This window comes from Macaca nemestrina, chromosome 2, assembly GCF_043159975.1.
Source record: "Macaca nemestrina isolate mMacNem1 chromosome 2, mMacNem.hap1, whole genome shotgun sequence".
Lineage (NCBI taxonomy): Eukaryota > Metazoa > Chordata > Mammalia > Primates > Cercopithecidae > Macaca > Macaca nemestrina.
The window spans coordinates 19329061-19349493 of record NC_092126.1 but is presented as its reverse complement, the minus strand read 5'-3'; the positions used below and the strand labels follow the sequence as shown (position 1 = coordinate 19349493).

At 39.3% G+C, this 20433-nt stretch overlaps 1 protein-coding gene across 4 annotated transcripts in view; it reads left to right on the top strand.

Annotated features, from left to right (window-relative positions):
• Positions 1–20433, top strand: part of LOC105470974 (RNA binding motif single stranded interacting protein 3) — a 1471638-nt gene that overhangs the window by 210618 nt on the left and 1240587 nt on the right. Inside the window, exons 1-2 of one of the 4 annotated variants that reach the window (XM_071090775.1) lie at positions 8881–8929; positions 9532–9699. The exons of 2 other annotated variants lie outside the window; for them this stretch is intronic. Coding sequence is in view for 1 of the 2 variants with exons in the window: in XM_071090774.1 (XP_070946875.1) it covers positions 9446–9475 (30 nt within the window). In the remaining variant the exon portion in view is untranslated. Of the gene's footprint in view, positions 1–8880; positions 8930–9247; positions 9476–9531; positions 9700–20433 lie in introns of those variants that run through there. One more of the 4 variants, XM_071090774.1, reaches the window with a different exon arrangement.

The window sequence follows — 20433 nt, the reverse complement described above, 5'->3', positions numbered from 1 at the left end:
AATTCATAAAATATCACAGCTAGAAAGGACCTGAGAATTCATCTATTGTACCCCCCTTTTTGACAAATGAGGAAATTGAGGCTCAGAGAGGTGATTTTCCCAGGAAGAGGCAGCCCGTTGACATTGACAGCACAAGATAAATAGTGCTGTCTTTCTAATGCACTTTGAAAGAATGTTTAGACCTAATGATTTTCTCTACTGTGTAATTTTATGCTGATATCGTTTCTACAGAAACAGGGCCACAGTGCATCAAAATAACCTGACATCATTCTTAAAGAGGCTCTGGAAAAAATAAATAAATAAAAGAAAACGAAATAGGGAAAACCAACGTGGTTTTCATCAAAAGTCGATTCTTGCAGCCACTTCATCTGGATCCAGTGGCAGTGGTCACAGGGCTGCTGCTCCCTTCCACTGGAGTTTTGAATCCATCTGCCATGAATCCATCTGCCACATGTAGGTTTTTTTAAGCAAACAAAGATGTGGCATGGATTATTAATGCTACTTTTTATGAAGTGTTTAGCAGACGCTATATTATTATGCATTTGCTGTGCACTTTAAGGCTGTGAGCTACAGTATTGTAATATTCACCTGAGAAAAAATGGGCCCCAAGACCCAACAGGAGGAAAAGAAGCAGAGAGTTGACCCTACAAGAAAAATAAATCTAACATCTTAGAGGTAAATATATGTTTGGTATATTCACATTAGAGATAATAACATAAAATCATAGAATTAAGAAATAGAGGCTGGATGAGGTGGCTCACACTTGTAATCCCAGCACTTTGGGAGGCCGAGGTGGGCGGGTCATGAGGTCAGGAGTTTGATACCAGCCTGGCCAACATGGTGAAACCCCGTCTCTACTAAAAAATACAAAAATTAGCTGGATGTGGTGGCAGGTGCCCATAATCCCAGCTACTTGGGAGACCGAGGCACGAGAATTGCTTAAACCTGGGAGGCAGATGTTGCAGTGAGCTGAGATTGTGCCTCTGCACTCCAGCCTGGGCAACAGAGCAAGACTCCATCTCAAAAGAAAAAAAAAAAAGAAAAAAAAAAGGATAAATGGAAAAGAGATATAGGGGACCTATGATAGCGTTTTAATCCCCCTGTCCCCTTTCTATGCCATGACAGACATTATTAACCCATCATTGCACCCTTGAGGGACACAGGCTCACAGGCTTGTTATCCTTTTCTTGACAGCACTCTAGGAAGTCACCACATTGACTGGCATTGGCAAGTAAATCTATCTGTAATTTAGATGCACCTTCCACCTTATCGATAAAACTGGGCTTCATTTTTTAAAAAAGTAATTACCCTAAATCATGGAACTAGTCATTAAAAGTATTAGGAACTATAGTTTGCCCCCTTTTTTTTTTTTTTTTTTTTTTTAACTCTCTGGCTGTTATTTTCGACTTAACCATGCTGGGAGGTTATGCTGGCAATTGTTTAGGACACAGATTGCTTTCCATGGAGAGGGCATATGACTGGGGAATGACCATGCGCCAAGTATCTGTCAGGGCAACAAACTGGAGAAATTGATGGTTGCAGATGGAGTCAACTGGTTAGCCCCAGAGGACAGGGAATGGCCTCATCCTAAGGAACCTGATGATCTGGGGTGACTCTGCAACCACCTTACTTTGATGAACAATGCTAGTTTCCAAGTCTATGGACTGCAATACTAGGATTTCATAAATAGGATAGATTATTGACAAATGTTCTGGGCTTCTCTCCTGATCATGTGGAGCCCTGTCTTTGAAAGAGACAGATTTCTTATTAGTCAGGATTCTCCAGAGAAATAGAACTGATATATATATCATTATACATAATAAATTCATATATATATGATTTATCATATATATGATTTATTATAAGAAATTGGTTCAAGTAGTTATAGAGGCTAAGTTTTCTAATCTGCTGGCTGCATGCTGGAGACCCAGGAAAGCCAGTAGTGTAGTTCTAAGGCCTGACAACTGGAGAGCCAATGGTGAAAATTCCAGTCTATGTCTAAAAACCTACGAATCAGAAGTGCTGAGAGCAAAAGATTGATATCCCAGCTCAAGCAATCAGGCAGGGACGGACAAGGTAAAGTATTCCTTCCTCTGCCTTTTTACTCCCTTCAGGCCCTTAACAGATTGGAAGATGCCCACCCACATTCGGGAGGGCCATCTAATTTACTAAGTCCATCAGTTCAAATGCTAAGCTCACTCAGAAACATCCCCACAGACACGCCTAGAAACGAGGCTTAATCTGGGCACTCCATGGCACAGTCAAACTGACACAAAAATTAACGATCACAGTTATCACATCTAACAGGGCAGGGAGTATTGCAAGGGCATTCACAAGAAGTCAAATAACCAAGACTAAGAAAGTAGCAGAATCAGAGTGTTCTGGTTCCTTGGAAATGGTAGAGGCCTTGTCAGGAGGTTTCTGGGGTCTTTATGGCCATGCCATGAAGCTCTCTCAGAACCAGTGCCTTTGCATGGTTGCCATGAAGCTCTCTCAGAACCAGTGCCTTTGCACGGTTGCTTTGGTCTGTTTTGTCATCAACTGCCCCCATTCTTTCTGCTGTTCTGAAAGCCACTTCTGTGCCACGTTGTTTTACCACTTTATAGTTTCTCTTCCTTTATAAATCTAGACTGCCATAATTCCTCATAGCTCTTATTAATCCTCTCTTTGTGTTTCATTTCATTTTCCTCTTTCATTCTTAAGTACCTCATGCTCTCAGAATTTCCAGGTTCAGATTTTGAAGAAAGGGAATCTGATTGTCCTCGCTCTCCTGTAATTTAAAGGTTCTCAGTCTGGTCCCCTGACCAACAGCATCAATATCATCCAGGAACTCATTAGGAATGCAAAGTTTTAGGTCCCACCCCAAACCTACTGAATCAGGAACTCTGGGGTGAGGCCCTAGCAATCTGATTTATCAAGCCTTCAGGTGATTGTAATGCACATTTAAGTTTGAGAACCACAGTATCCTAGGCCTATGCAATGGCTACTCATAGTGAGGTCCCCACTCTAGTCCAGTGACCCATCGAGGTGGTAGGGGGTTAGGTGGAGAAAAAAGAGAGAGCAGAGAATGACATAATATAAAACATGGTCACCCAGGACTGCCATTGGTGGCTATAGATGAAGCAGGAGAGTGAAGTTTGACATTTCTGGTATATCTTCTGATACAGCACATAATTTAGAAGTAAAATCCTATCTTAATTTTATTTTATCTCTGCTACTTGGAATCTTTCTGACCATAGTCAAATCACTTTTCCTACGTAGCCTCACTGTCTTAGCTTGTTTTCTGTTGCTTATAACAGAGTACACGAAAGTGGGTAATTTATGAAGAAAAGGAATTTCTTTCTTTCTTCCCCGCCCCCGCCCCCCCCCCCACTGCTTTTTTTAAGACAGAGTGTCACTCCTGTTGCCCAGGCTGCAGTGCATTGGTGTAATCTTGGCTCACGGCAACCTCCACCTCCCAGGTTCAAGCAATTCTCCTGCCTCAGCCTCCTGAGTAGCTGGGATTACAGGCACCCACCACCAGGCTCAGCTAATTTTTTGTATTTTTAGTAGAGACAGGGTTTCAGTATGTTGACTACGCTGCTCTCAAAATCCTGACCTCAGGCGATCCACCTGCCTCGGCCTCCCAAAGTGCTGGGATTACAGGCATGAGCCACCGTGTCTGGCCAGGAATTTATTTCTTATGGGATAATGGAGGCTGAGAAATCCAAGGTCAAGGGCCACATCTGGTGAGGGTTCCTTTACTGGCGGGAATGCTCTGCAGTGTCCCAAGGCAGTGCAGGACATCACGTGGTGAAGGGGCTGAGTGTGCTAGCTCAGGTATCTCTTCCTCTTATGAAGTTACCAGTCCCACTCCTGTGAAAACCCACTGATCCATTAATCCATGAATGGATTCATTCATTAATGAGGGCTTTGCCCTCGTGACCCAATCATCTTTTAAAGGCCTCACCTCTCAATACTGCCACACTGGGAGTTAAGTGTCAGTGTAAGTTTTATAAGGGACAAACATTCAAACCATAGCACTCACTTAATTTATAGGTAAAGGTAGACAGTGATACTCATGCTTGGGAATCTGTACAAATCAAATGATGAAGGTAACTAATATTTAAATACACTTTGCAGCTTACAAGCACACTTACATGTTTCTCAATTGGTCTCTGAGGTAAACATATGTAAAAGTACTTATAAACTTCAATCTGCTGTAGAACTTTATCTGTTATGGATACTTTTTTCCCCCAGGAAGGCTTGAGGAGGAAAGATGTGTCCTGTAGTCCAGACTGGCCCACACACGCAGTGACCATGGACTTGTCCTGTGAATCTCGTGCTGCAGGATCTGATCTTGTAAAGATAATTAGAATCTTGATTCGAATGCTTGGGTAAGCCTGAATCAAGGCGGTATATAATGTCCAGTTTTTTGCATTTACTTAGGAACTGGTTTTTCTTTTGCAAAATGTACATCAACCACATGCATTTTTCAGAGAACCTTGTGGGCCTTAAAGTCATTACTTTGGGAACTTACCAAAATTTTATTCACGGTCTGATTTTAATCTCCATAAATAAATATCTCTATGCTCTGTCTCCCATGGGCCAGTAGTTCTCAAGATGTGGTCCTTGAACTGGCAGCGTGAACATCACCTGGGGCCTGTTAGAAATGTAAGTTCTCAGGATTCACCCCAGACCTAGTGAAGCAGACATTTTGGTGTGAGACCCAGAAACCGGACTTTTTTTTTTTTTTTTCTTTCTTGAGACGGAGTCTCGCTCTGTCACCAGGTTTGAGTGCAGTGGCACAATCTTGGCTCACTGCAATCTCCACCTCCTGGGTTCAAGCGATTCCCCTGCCTCAGTCCCCAGCAAACTGACTTTTAACAAGCCTTCCAGGTAATTCTGGTGATGCTAATGTTTAAGAGTCATTGACACAAATCTTCTTAGTGGTCCTATTGTTTGAAAGCAGAGGGTTGTGCCCTTGATTCTTTCCATTATCTTCTACATAGTGCCTTGTACGTGGAAAGTACTTACAGGGGCAGATTTTGGCAATGGTGCGGTAAGATGTGGGAAGTGCCAAAGTGAGGGTTTCCAGCCCTCATCCAAGCTATGAATTGCTGCTTAACAATTGCTAGTGCCCTTGGACAGTTCTGGTGTCAATGTGTTAAAGCTGGGATATTTAAAATTGGTTACTTCCAATGAGGCGTCTTGTTTTCGGGATTCTTGATGAATGAATGAAAAGCCATCCCCTCTAATCTATCTGAACCCTAAAACCTGACCTTTTATCTTCTCTCAGTCTCTGTCACTTGTGTCTCATTGTGAACAAATGCACCTATATTTTCACACTTGCCACTAAACCTTCTCTTCACTCTTCTTGTCTAAATGGAACCCTGGTTTTCCTTGGTGCTGCTTCTTGCCTCACAGCATTTTTCCATAGAAGCTGCTCCTTCTTTCCTGGCTCCTCACTGCCACCTTCACATCTTTCTACACTTAGGTAAACATTAAAGACTGCTTCAAGTGCATCCTATCCTCCTAGCAGCCATTCTCTACCACACTAAAAGTCATCTGCGCTAAGCAGTCCTGTAACACTGGAATTGGTTCTAATCCACGACCTCATCTCAAATCTTGACATCTTCCTAGAAGCTTTCAGTGTCCCCAGACCCGTTTCTTACCTTTTTTCTATTTTGAAAGCCTTAAGCCAACACAGTCCTTGATCAGAGTAAATGATCAGTCATTTCTTATTGGGTCATAGTTGAAGGACTTTATAAAGATAGTTTACAGTCCTCCATGAGAAGAGTTTAAGTGTTCTCAAACAAGGCCATGGAATAGACTGAATTCTAAAACAATGCCTTAGTCTATTGATTTGGGGCTAAGTCTGGGTCTTTTTCTGTACTGAGGATTATTTCTCAAGCTCACATATTTACCCTTCTCACTGTTCTCAGAGGAATTATTTAGACAGATTCTGAAACTATTATTTTTTTTTCTTTATTGAATCTCGAACATAAACATCATAAAAGTTGAAAATTAGAAAATGTTCCACATAATTGGAATGTCTCCATCATTCCAATGATGACATTGGCTGTTGTTTTGAGATACTTATTGTTTACCCATTATAGAAGTCTGCTATTTATAAATAGTTTTTTTTCAATCACTTTTTTTCTTCATACCAAATGTCCTTTGGCATTCAGTAAGATGATTATGTAATTCTTCTTCCTTTGTCTAATGATGTAATACATTTTGTTGATAGATTTTCTAATATGAAACTTTTATTAAATCTCTGGGATAAACTCTAGTTGGTCATAGAGGACAAAAAATTATTAATGTATTGATTCCATTTTACTATAGTTTCTGCGGATGGATTTGTATTTTAATGTTAAAGAGATTCCATTTTAAACTATACTTTTTCATAGAGAAATATCTTTTCAACTTTTTAAATATTGTGTTTTTAAAAATTCATGCTCATGATTTAAAAATGCAAACAGTACAGAAAGATCTAAAATGAAAATTGAAACTTCTCCCATTTCAAGTGTGCCCTAGCTCTACCCCCACCAGTATAAAAACAACTTTTAATGAATCTTTCTAGAACTTTTTACGCACACAAAAGGATAATAAATTATGTGTAATCCATTTAACACCAATGAAGTCATTCATTTATATATACTGTTATTTTAAATGAATATATTATAAAGATCTTTTTACTTTGCCAAAATGACTAAGAGGTGCATATGACATAGCATCATTTATTTGACTAATCTCTTATTCATGACCATTTAGGTTGTCCAGTTTTTCAGTATTATAAATAAACTGTAACACATATCTTCACACACACACATTTGTGTATGTCTTACAGACAAAATTATTTGAATTGGGATTGCTAACTCTTAACATGATGGATGTCCCTAAGTTGCTCTTCAAAGAAGTTGCACCAACTTGCACTAAGAAGTCATTTGTTCTTGACATAGAAAGCAAGTCCATGTTTGACATCATTGGGTAATAGTCTTATTTAAGGTTGAGAGAGCTCAGGTCCAGCCTCCATCAAGCTCCCTGGCTGGCACCTGGAAGGCATGTCTTTAAAAATCTTCTTGACTGCTTTCCCCTACAAGCTCTGTCTACCTTTTCTCTCCAGGATCATAATGGAAAAAATTAGCGTTTATTTCTAGTAATCTTACGGAAGAACTCTACCTCCAAGAGCTTTTAATTTTAAGATTCTCCTTCACAACCTCAAATAAATTTTAAGCTCTTTAACTTTTAGAGGGGAAAGCATTTCCGGAAAACATTAAGGAAAAACTGGTGGCAAAAATTCACATTCAGTGCCCGTACAGTTGCGCTTTTAATAAAATCTAACGAAGTGCCCCCAAGTTGCTCTGAATTGCAGTCTCTTGTCTTGCTCCCCAGAGGACAGTGTCACCAGGCAGCCTTTACCCTGCTAACTTCTGCCTGTTTTCCTCTCTCTGTTAACAATTAGGATGTTTCTTTTCTCTTTCACTTTGCCCCACTGTGCCCTCACTGCTCTGTTGACATGCTTTTTGTCTCCTCTTTTATCCTAGCCATTCCCTGTGGCTTTCTTTTATGAGTGAGACACAGCCAGCCTCTTCCCCTCCTGGTGAAATTTACCCAGGCCATGTGTCCAACTGTTTAACCATGGATACAAGAGCTATGGCCAGGGCGTTTATAAAGTGAGTGAAGCATCTATCTATTTTTAACCTTAAACTTCGGATTTTTCCCCTTTTAGTCCTGCGGTGTCTCATTTCAGCTGTTGTATTTTGCTTACATGTCTGTGTCAGGTTGGTCAGGTTTCTGGGGCTACCCAAGAAGTACAGTCATAACAGCTTCAGAAACTACTATTCATAGACTGCCATGGTGGGAGAGGCAACATTAAGCTCTGAGTCAGACAGTCCTACTTTGAATCTCAGCTCTTTCTCTCATTAGCTTGTCATATAACCTAACCTTATCTTCACCTCACTTTCCTCATCACCACAATGGGAATAGTTATAGTATAGCTATCTCATAGCCTCATCAGAAGCATTATGTGAACAAAAAGTATGGAAAGTGCTGAATAGTACCTTGTTCATAGAGCTCAGAAATTCCAAAAGTGGCTGTTACTATTATTGTTGTTGATGTTATTTACAAATGACTCTTTGTCATATTTTTTAAATTCTCATGAAATTTGTGGCGGAGAGGAAACTGAGACCATGAGGTAAGTTAAATGACTGCCCAAGTCACTATATATCTTTCCCTTTTAAGTATAGTCTTTCATCTCTTCTCTCAAGTTTATGGATTTTATTGTTGAGATTAACATTTATAAATGAAAGTCTAATTGAAAAGAAATATATATTTATATGTGTCAGACTTTTTTTCAATATACAAACTGCCTTTTCAAAGGGGATGAAATCTCCCTTAGAGTCCTATCTCACACTGAAATTCCCAGAAAGTGATTGTAAATTGCCTATGTCAACAACCTGTGTATGTTCACACAGAAATATTTTTCCATTTTCTTCCAGCTTCTCCTTGCCATGAACTAAGTCACTGTGTTGCTCTGTTTCCCAAGTATGGCATACCTATGCCTTCTCTAGTCTAACACTGATATTTCCTCCATCATTGTCTTCACTGATTTCTCCTTTGCGAATGTTTCAAAATTAGATTACTGTCTCTCATAAATTTAATTCAAACCCTAGACCAGAATAAGAAGTTATAAATTGCAGTCTCTTATAATTGCAAACTGGAACAAGCTTGGTCTATATTATTGAAGAATATTTGCATGTGATTTTTACAGAATGGTCCATCCATCTTCAAAAATTTTTTTATGGAAAAGCTTAATTAGAACTTCTTTCCTTCCTTTCCGTTTTGATTTTCCCTCTTATTATTTTCATTATGCCCATCTTAGACTTTGCTCTTCTCAGAAGCTCCCAGCAGAATGAATTTTAAGAGATGCCTTGAACCATGTAAAGTAAGTACTTAAGATCTAGCTACTGTTTGTTGAGATACTGCTATATTCCAAATAGTGTACCATATTTCCTTTACCCTCACACCAATACTATGAAATGGTGATTTTTATGCTTTTTTTCTTTACAAATTAGGGAAAACTACAGGTGAGTAATGTTTAAGATAATAAGAAAGAGGTAGGTAACTTTATTCAAAACACAAACCTCATTAGGGTTGAGCAGAAGTACAAAAATAAGTGGATCTTATTTTTATGTCATTTTTATGTCATAAAGGATGCACACCAGTTTCACAGACAGGCTCAGGGGCACATTGCTATCCTTTCCTGTTTACTCGCAGTCTCAAGGGAGCCCTTTTTTTCTTCCCCTGACCCTGATGATCTCTTCCTAGAGTTTTAGTGACCAAAGTGCTCCTATCCCTATGGAAGCGCCTCAGACAAGTATGATAACTTGGTGGTTTAGAAATAAAATGGACAATATCAGTGAGAAGTAGGGTGGGATCAAGATTCCAGAATAAAGAGGACATGACCAGAGCACCAAACCTGACCTCAAAGGTAAAGTAATAATGGGAAAATACTACCTGGTAAACTAATATAGCAAAACTTCCTAGGAGGGTTGAATATGAGCCACAATCAAAGCAAAGATGGAGAACACAATCAAAACACAATCAAGGCAAAGATGAAGAACAAGTGTAAGGATACTCAATAGGTTGTGATGAATACCTTCAGCACATCTGGGGAGCTTTGGACACCACCTGAAGTCATCGAATCTTGCCACTGTGAGTTACCTCTGTTCTCCTTTTCGAGCTTTTTCACTAAGTCCTTGTAGGGAAAAGAATGCCCACTGGACACTGACTTTTCCTTGTATCATGTACCTTAGAGAGACAGGAATGGGAAGAGCATGGATGTTAGACTCCAACAGAACTGGGTTCCAGTCATCCCACTTGCTTACAATATGACTCTGAAACATTCGCTTCTGTATTTTTAGCTTATTTTCCTTTTTAGCCAAATGAGGATAACATCTAGTCTAGTTATTGTGAGTACTGGAGCTAATACACTACATAATTATCAATTGATGAATGTCAATTCTAGGTTAACATGGATGGAAAGATTAGATACAATGAAAAACTGAGATAAATGTAAACGGATTACTCTTTAATATGATACAGAAAGAAGTCAGCACATTCAGGAATAGAGAAGAGAGACTGACATCTCTCAATTCCAGGCAGTTACTTGTTTCTGGCTTACTGCTAACATGGCATCAGCAGTAGGCATGCAGTTGAGGAGAACAAATGAGAAAGGAGGAGCTAGATCTTGCTGCCTGCCTCCACGTCCAGTCTATGTACCCAAGACTTCAACAGTTCTATACTTAACATTAATCAGGACTGGTGCTAGGCACTACTTCCCCAGACCCAGGATAATAACCAATGGCTACAGAAAAGGGGAACAGAACAGTGACCTCAAGCACTCTTATAACCCTCACATGTGGGCCTGAACCTCTCCAGGCCTATTTCATGCACTATCCCTTAACTAGAGCTGCCAAACTGGAATGAGAGTCAGTAACCCACATGCCTCTGGTGTCAGGTCAATAAGCCCTTAGGCTCCCCCCAGGAGCTGTTAAACATTAATGTAGAGCACCTGTTACTAAGTAGTTATAACATCATAGCAGTTATCATTATTGTCATCATCATCATCATCATCACTATTATTATTTGTGTTTCTCTTTTTCTTATCGGATGACCATTGGCCTCTTAGTTGACACATTCATCAAACTTTTTTTGAGTGTTTACTATACACTATGTACCACACCAGGCACTGGTAATCCACTGTTGAAAAAGATACTTACAGCACCTGCCCTTATGGACCTAAAAAGATCATTTTGGTGCAATGTGATAATTGTCATAATGGAGGAATTACAGAGTGTTTTGGGAAAACCTAAAAGGAGCACTTAACTCAGATTTAGAAACAGAAACAAGAGCCAAATTTGGAAACTGGGCATTTTTCTTATTCATTTATTCAATTACCTTTACTCATTCAACAAATATTTATTAGACAGAGCTTTCCAATAAAAATATACATGAGCCACATATGTAATTAAAAATTTTCTAACAAATTCTAATGTGAAATTGGCCAATATTAAGAAAAATAAAAATAAATGGAAAATTAATTTTAGTAATATATTTTAATCTAATATGTCCAAAATATCATCATATTAACAAGTAATCAACATAAAAAATTGCAGCATTGTATACTTTATTGTGCTCAGTCTTTAAAATCAAGTGTGTATTTTATATGTACAGCACGCTTCCATTCAGACTTGGCATATTTCACATGTTCAATAGTCACTTATGACTAGTGGGCTTCCATATCAGTGTAGTAGGTACCAGGCACTGTACTAGGTGCCAAGGATATAGTAATGTGTGCAATAAACACAGTCCCTGTTCTAATTGCGTATGTAAGCTACTTATGAGTAGTTGTTAGCTAGGTACAAAGGGACTTGCAGAGGAGGAGGGAATGTTCAGGTCAGAGAATCAACATGTGTCAAAGTCCAGAGGTGAAAGAGCATGGTGAGTTTTGGAATGGAATAAAGTCTCAGGAATAAAGAGGGAAAGTAAAGCAATTAGTGAAAGAAGAAATGACAGAAGTAACTGGAAGTCAGATAATGAAGGCCCTTAAGCCATATTTAAAAATTTAGACTTGGTCTTAAAGCCAACAGGGAGCACTGAAGGGTTTTCAGTAGGTGAGTGATTTAATCAGATTTGTATTTATGTAAAATGACTTTTCCTCTGTCATGTAGAATGGATTGACGTAGGTCAAGATCAAAGGCATGGAGATCATTTAGGCCACATTCACAATAAATGTACTGAGTTGATGTTGGCCCGGACTAAGGTTGAGGAGAAGTGATGAGAGAGAGTCTTAGAGAATGCATAGGACTTGATTATTGGCAGATGATAATGAGTGTGCAGAGAAGGAGTCACCCATGATGTCCAGGCTTCTGGACATGTCTGGAATGTGTCACCCAGACATTCACTGTGAGAAGTAGTACAGAAGAAGGGGCAGGTGGATGATGCTGAGAATGGGAATATGAGGAGGTTAAATCCAGCTTTGGACACGGAGAATTTAAATACAGATGTACACTCAGAAGGTATCATTGAAGAATGTTTAATAAAGAGTCTTTTAACAAAGTAGTGGCCAGGGTAAAAAGAAATCTACAGTGGATAGTGAAGTGCTGTGATATCAACAATAACGGAAAGTCATTACCACTATCTATAGGTCTAAGATCAAAGAGAAGTGATGGTTTTCAGAGTTTACTGTAGCAATAGGAAAGAGCCACCCAACAAGAGATGTGGGCTTAGGTAGAGTATTGTGGAATTGTCAAAGCATAGGAAACTAGGGGAATAAAAATCTCAACCTCTCTTCTCCCCTCCTCTGAGCAACTGCCAGTGACTCTCAATAAACACATCTAGAATTCAGAAGGTTGAGAAACCAGATTGTTAAAATCCATAGAGTCAGTCTCCTGGGGCCAAGAGCAGAGAGAAGAGGGGAAAGGAGTGTGTCGGGGGGGACAGATAAACACTAAACAGCTCAAAGTACCTCCAAGCCATCCAAATAGAAAAATATAATAGGTTAACACCTATGTGAGCTTTGTGCTCAAAGGGATAGTTTGAACTAAAAAAAGTCAATATCTTAAGTGGAAATGCAATCCATGAAAGTGGATAGCATATCCTAAGAAGAGGGTGTAAAATTAGGACAGAGCCCAGAGGACCACTAGTATCTATGGTAGGAACCCTTTCCTGAATGGAAATTAGTTTTCCTCTATTGGCCCTTGGAAGAATGATTAGGAACCTGCCTTGTGCTTTGGTCTGTTAATTTTTTTAAAGACCCTTTCAGTTATGACTCAAACTGCTTGCAAGTCATTGACTTCACGAAGTTGGCCAGTGATTATTTTGAATGATTTTTGCTGTATGGTTTTCAGGCTTTCCATCATTATTTCTTTAAATGCCTAATCACTACATCTGGGACCAACTTGCTTCCTGCTCATGATGTGTACATGCTGAATTATATTTCCTTTCTTTCTCTTTCTCTTTCTCTCTCTCTCTTTCTCTCTCTCTCTCTTTCCTTCCCTCCCTCCCTCCCTCCCTCCCTCCCTCCTTCCCTTCCTTCCTTCCTTCCTTCCTTCCTTCCTTCCTTCCTTCCTTCCTTCCTTCCTTCCTTCCTTCCTTCCTTCCTTCCTTCCTTCCTTCCTTCTCATCCCATCATCTAGTTTCCCACCTCAAACTGGCAGGTAAACGGGAAGGGCATGGGTCTTCAGCCACTGGAACTCCCTAACAGAAAATGAAGATGGCACACATAAATTTTGGGAAACTAAAATACTATGAGAGATGAATATTTTATTGAAGGCAGGACAAAAACAGAAGGAATGACAGATAAGAGCAACTCTAACAGCTTGTTGCCAACTTAATTAGATGCTAGAAATTAAATGGGAAGAAGTAGAGGCAAGACATTTGTGCAACAGAAGTGGCCATTGGCAGTGAGATTGAGGGAATTTGCCATGAAAATAAGGTAGCCCAAACCCTTTGTGTGTATTTTTGTGCTGGTGAGTGGTCCTAGTATTGCTGCAATATTTGAATAATACATCAATAAATAATACTGAAAGCACAGTCTAGTCACCTGGAGATGGAAAGATGACAACACCTAAGGGAAGAGTTCGGGGACCAAGTTAGGGGTTTTTCAACAAGTATCTAGTGACCTACAGGAAAGTGGGCATCACAGACTGAGCAGGAGCCCAGTGAGTTAGGTTTACTGTAATCAGTTGGTGGATATTAGAGAGTGAGGCTGTAGCCTGATGCTCACATAGCCTGTGCCTGGGCACCAGGTCACAATGGGCACTCTGGGTGTAAGTTTCCATTTCATCTTTTGAACTATTAAGGACACAATCTGGCTGAATACCAGAAGCTTCATTAAATTAGCAAGTGGAAACAATCTGTTACCCTCATACCATCACTTCTAAAACCATTATTGATGCTGTAATAAAGGTAAGTGGAATGTGATGGGAGCACTAGGGATTGCTGCTAACTAAACCTGGTAGAACCTTGAAAGATAAGGAGGATTTAGTTTGGCACAGAGGGGAAAGGTTACAGGTGAAGTGATGACCTATGGAAAAGAATAGCAGTGTGTGGGTGGGTATAGATGAGGAAAATTCATCTTTATAAAAAACAGAACTTTGCATCACTTATCCTAGAAGTTAAAATCTCAAAAAAACCCCAATAAATCTTACTGTAGCTCTTCAGTTGTTTACTAATAAAATAGCACAACATTGTTCAAATATATTATGAGTATCTCATTAGCTTTCTTGCATTTGCTAACTCACAACTGTATTATAGTCTACAACAATGGGATGTTTAGGGAGTTATAGAAACTCATAGGAGGGGCATGGAATCCAACCTTGAGGAGCCAATGGCAGTTTCCCAGGAAAGTTACAAGGTAAATGCAAACGGTGAGTAAAAGGTAGCCAGGTGAAGATAATGGAGAGGCGATAGGGAAGAGTTTTCAATCCAAAATGAGGTAGGTGTTATGCATTATCTCAATTCTTCTCTGTCCAGATGAATCAGGTCTGTTGCCATGTAACTTTACAGTGCCCCCTCACCCAGACTGTAGCCGTGTGACTTGCTTTGGCTAATGAAATATTAATGGACATAATACAAACAGAGGCGTGAACAAGCGATTTTGCATTTCTGCTTGTCCTCTTTTTGCACTCTTCCATCATCATGAGAACATGCCTGGGTGAGGATGCTGTAGGATGACAGACATGAAGCAGAGCCTAGTTATTCCAGTCATCTAGCTGAGGGCATCCTAGATCAGCCAATCTTTAGACATGTGGCTGAGTCTAGCCTAGATCAGCAGAGCCACCTAGGCACCTGCCTCAGAGGTATGACCAGTAAACACTTCCTGTTACATGCCATTAAGGTTTTTTAGTAACTTATTATGCAGCATTATTGTGGCAATAGATAACTGACACACAAATATGAAGCCCAAGAATGAATGAAGTACTTAAATCACTGAAAGGAGTATAAGCAGTAACCATTCCCATTGGTTATCTTAATATATTGTCTCTAGACTTCTCTGAAACAGTTTAAAAACAGTTCCTATTGTGTGATCAATACCAATAGAAGGACTATTGAAGAATCTTGAGGCACATTCTGATGTGGGTCCTATTGACCTTATCAAGGAAATTGAAGCTGGCTTTGCAGAGTCTTACAAACAAAGAGTTCAGGGTAGTGATGGAAGAAAAGTTTAATAGATTGCTTATTTAGTATCACTGAATAAAGATTTATAAACAATCAATCATATTCCCTTTTGTTATGTCTCCAAAATTAGAATACATCTTGATATTGCTGGTACTATCAGATTTGCCGTTTAAACATAAAAATCTATCAAGTGACTGAAGCCTATGAAAAATAAGCCAAGTAATAACTTGCTCCTACGTTAATACTTTTCTTCATAATCGAAAATGTGAACCTAATGGTCTAGTCTAGTGGTTCTCATGCTCTGGCATACATTAGAAATACCTAAAGGGCTTGTTAAGACAATACTGGTGGACCCCATCCCCAGAGTTTCTTATTTAGACGGTCTTGGGAAGTCCCAAGAATTTGCATTTCTAACAAGTTCCCAAGTGATGCTAATTATGCTTGTTGATGATTGCACTTTGAGAACCACTGCCTCAGTAACTATAATGGCTAATTATGTGTCAGCTTGGCTAGGCCACGGTACCCAGTTGCTTGGCCAAACACCAGTCTAGGTGTTGTTGTGAAGGCTGTTTTTTGTTTTTTTTAGATGTGACTAACATTTGAATTGGTAGAGTCTAAGTAAAGCAGATTAGCCTCCATAATGTGGGAGGGCCTGAACTAATCAGCTGAAAGTCTTAAGAGTAAAGGCCAAGGTTTTCAGAAAAAGGAATTTTGCTTCAAGACTGAAACATAGAATTCCTGCCTAAGTTTCTGAACCGCTGGTCTGCAGTTTAGACTTGGGATTGCAACATCAACTCTTAACATTTGCAGCCTGCCAGCCTACCACAAATTCTGCAGTCACCAGCCCCACAACCATGTAAGTTCCTAAAAATCAATCTCTCCCATCTCTCTTCCCTTCTCCCTCCTCCTCTCCCTTCTACATACTCAGGTAATTAATGCAGGTATATCTATATATTCAGGTAAATTCTTTCTTTTTCTCTCTATGTATATAGACTAGAGAGAGCAAGAGAGGAGGGAGAGAGAGGAGAGAGAGAGAGAGAGAGAGAGGGAGATCGCCTATTGGTTCTTTTTCTCAAGAGAACTGAATACAGTGACACTGCAATGAAGTCTCCTCAAAAAGAAAGAAAAGAAAAAGCCAGAACTTTGTACCTGTTGTCTCTTTATCCAGAATGCCTTTCCTCATTTTTTCATCATTTGAAGGCCTCTTTAGCCGAAGACCCATTTCAAATATTTCACACTTGATAAAACTTTCCTGACTCCCTCTGGACAGTTTCCTTGTTCTGTATCCTGCATGAGGGTAACATTATAAGCTCTCAACCACACAGGATGATGTTCTAGAGGCCTGGGCATCATTTTAACCTTATCAGCCTCATAAAATTCTTCATAAGTCCTGGCTCATAGTTGGCATTTCATAAATATTTTCAATGTATAAATGAGTGAATTAATGACTTCTGTTTTTATTGAAATTTATTGATGCATTTATAGACCATAAAGAACTACCAGTTAGTCTTAAGAAATGATATAAATGCAAATATATATTTTTCACCTTACCAAACATACTGAAAACATATGAAGACAATAGCTAGCAGATAAATAAGCTTTTACAGTGAGAATTGAACAGTATTCTGATTTGTGCATGGGCATCAGTCGTATAAATGTATTAGGCTCATTCATTGATTCCAATAAGCAGTTATTCAGAGCCTACTTTGTGGCTGGCACTTTGTCAGGTGATGTATACATTACTTATCATTCATTATGGCACTTTTCCTCAATGTTTTTAAGACATTTTAACAAGGACTCTTAAGACAATATATCTTCACACATCTAGAAAATTGGATGTTTTTCTTATATTTTAGAAAATAAAAGAAACTTAAGCAAATGGCACTAGAATTAGAAAGAATGAGCAATTCATTAGGCAATAAGAATATTAACTAGAAATTGGGAATCTATTTCTTATTTTAATATGCACTTGAGCTTAATTGGCTAAGTTTTGAATATGGGGTGATGAGCTGAGTTGTTAATACAAATCACACACCTTTTATATACTTAATAAAATCCAAGAGTTGTAATGCATTTGCATTGCAGACAATTTATCTGGAGGAGTCAGTGAGTTGGGTAATAGAAAGGGATAATAGGAAATCAGTGGCTGAGAAAACTATAAAGTAAATTAACGCATGCCTTACTTTATTAATTTATAACAATAATGTAATGGATAAATCAATGAGGAGTGCTTTGAGAGAAATGGATGGAGGGAAGAGTTCCTCCTTTTTGCAATTTGTTGGAATCATTTCCTCTGCAGAGGAAATGTTGGCCAGAGGTAAAGAATGTCTTGCTCTTGACAAAGAGGAAAAAAGTGTAATGCCGGGGAATCTGTGCACGCTCTGTTCATATCCCATGGGCTTTAGGACTTCAGAGAGCTACCGTTGACTTCCAAATGCTAGTGTTTGAATCTCTCTGCCCGAGGACGTTTTTTTCCCAAAGCCTCTAGGCTGGCAGTGCTCAGAAAATAACTTACTCACTGGTCCTTAGCAGCCCCTTACCAATGGCTGACAGGAGTTGGTATATTAACACCCCAGCTTCCTAGTTCCTTGGGTGATATAACTCTTAAGCAATATTTTACGCAGTTTTCTAGAGTTTGCAGTCAGGATTCAGCTCATTTATCCAGAAGTGAAGCTGGCTTGTGGGCTGCTTTCTGTTCCCTGTTGTCACTTCCCCACTTTCTTAGCAATGCCTCTTGCATCTCTCACAGAAAATGCTTGCACTTGAATCCTTGTTTGGGGTGGGTTTCTGGGAAAACCCTAAGACATGTACAAAGACTGTTGACTCTTTGTGGCTGTTGTTCTTTGTCGTTCTGGGGAGGGGCCTGATTTTTGAGGTTCAGTCCTGGCTTGGAAGTACTAGCTACAGAATCCCATTGGCTGACACTGAAGGCTTCAGAGTTTGGAGGAGCTGGTGTTGGTAAGAATCTGCTTACGGAGGAGCATCTTGGACAGATGAGGGTCTTCTAAGACAGTTTAGCTGAACTCTTCATTGCTGTTCTCTCTCCCCATCAGTTGTGTCATGCAGCCTGCTCATCAACATGCACGTGTGGAAGACAGATTAGCACTACTTAGACTGAGCTTTGTTCATTTTCTATTGCCAGTCTGCGTTTGAGAGAGTAAACATTTGTCTCGGTAACTCTAAAAGCGAGCATTTTTCTCCTTTTACTCCTGCATTGCCAGGCTTAATTAGCACTTTGCACAGACTTCATAATGCCTTTTGGCTATACTCTATCTCTGTTCCATTTTGAGAGAGATTGTTCCTTTTGAAAACTGTGTATGTTTCTGTGTGGAGGGAGTTGGTACAAGATAAGTATTTCCCTCAGCCAGCATCTCCCACCTTAACTACTATAAATAGTCTTACTCGTCTCCTGCTTCCTCTCTTAAACCACAGGGGTCTATTCTCCAACTAGCAGCCAGAATGGGCTGTTAAAATATAAATTTGTTCTTGACCTTTTTCTGTAAAACCCTCCAAAGGCATTCTTATGCCCTTCCTATAAAATCCAAACTTTGCCCTCGTGTTACAAGGTCCCACTCACTCATCTCCTTCAGATCTTTGCTCAAATGTCACCTTCTCAGAAAGGCCTCTCTGGGCCTTGTGAGTTCATCCTTCGCATTCCCTGTCTCCCTCCTCTGCTTGGTTATTTTTTATAGCACTCATCACTGTGTTATTAACTGCATGTTTTGCTTCTTTGTTGATTATATCACTATTACAGTGCTTCCTTCACGTAGCAAAACACATTTGAGTTTCACTTATGTTATGTGTCTCCGTAATTCATTCCTTTGTATTGGTGGGTAGTATTTCATTGTGTTGATACACCTAAATGAATCCATTTGCCAGCTGAAAGACTTCTGGATCATTTCTAGTTTATGGGGCTTATGAATAAAGTTGGCATAAATATTTGCGTCCAGGTTTTTGTGTGAACATATTTTTATTTCTCTTGGGTAAATACCTAGGCGTGAGATCACTAATTCATGCGGTAAGGATATGTTCAAGTGGTCGTACCATTTTGCACTCTCACCAACAACGCATGAGAGTAGTTCTAGGTGTTCCAGTCTTTGCCAGCATTTGGTATTGTAGGTTTGTGAGCATGAGGGGTTGGTGGTGGACTTCAAAAGAGTCCTTGAGACTCATTATTATATTTAATGAGAATTCCCAGGTGGGGCCCCAATGCAGGTTTTTTCTTTCTTTCTTTGGTCTAAGAGCTGTACCTTTTAAAAATTATTATTTCGTTTATTTTTTAGAAAAGTTTTAGGTTAAGCAAAAAAACTGTGCAGAAAGTACAGAGTTTCCATTTTCCTTTCTGTCCTCTGTGCTGTTTTGTCTATTATTAATGTCTTAGATTGGTGCAGAAGATTAGTTATAATTGATGAAAGAATATTGATGTATTACTATTAACTAAGGTTCATAGTTTACATTAGGGTTCACTCTTTGTGTTGTACAGTTCTATGGGTTTAATGCATAATGCCCTGTACCTACCATTACAATATCATACAGAATAATTTTGCCACTGTAAAAATCCTATGCTCCATCTGTTCGTCCTTCTCCCCTACTCACCCTAAAATCCTGGAAACAACTAATCTTTTTTGTGCGGCATAGTTTTCCTTTTACAGGATATTGTACTGTTGGAATTACAGTATGTGGTCTTTTTAGACTGCCTCTTTTCATCTAGCAACAGGCATTGAAGTTTCCTCAAGTCTTTTCTAAAAGTTTCTCAGGAAATTGTAACATACAGCTACACTTGAGAAGTCCTAAATTAGAATACAAGCTCCCAGAGAATCTTTCTTTTCTTCAAACATGTTTTGTGCATTTGTGTACCCTCAAAGCCTAGAACAGAGCCTGGCATATAATAGGATGACAATAAATCTCAAATGAGTGAATGAGTGAATGGTAAGGCCAAACCAGGTTTACAGAAACCTGAACATTCCTCACATTTGATTAATCCTCTCAATAAGCTCGGAAATTGGTTTCAGACCAAACAATACATTACATTGATCATTCTTGACTGCAGTTTGCCACTTCCTATTTGCTGTATTCATGCTTGGGCACTCTTTAAACTCCAACATACATTGAGCTTCCCTCTATGATGCCTTTATTACCCTCATTTGGAAACTTTCTCCTTCACTCTGCTTTTTAAATCCTTCCAGAATTTCTATAACTAATTCAACTTTGATCACTTGCAAAAGACCTACCAAATCATTGCAAACGCTTCTCTGAAGTCTTAAA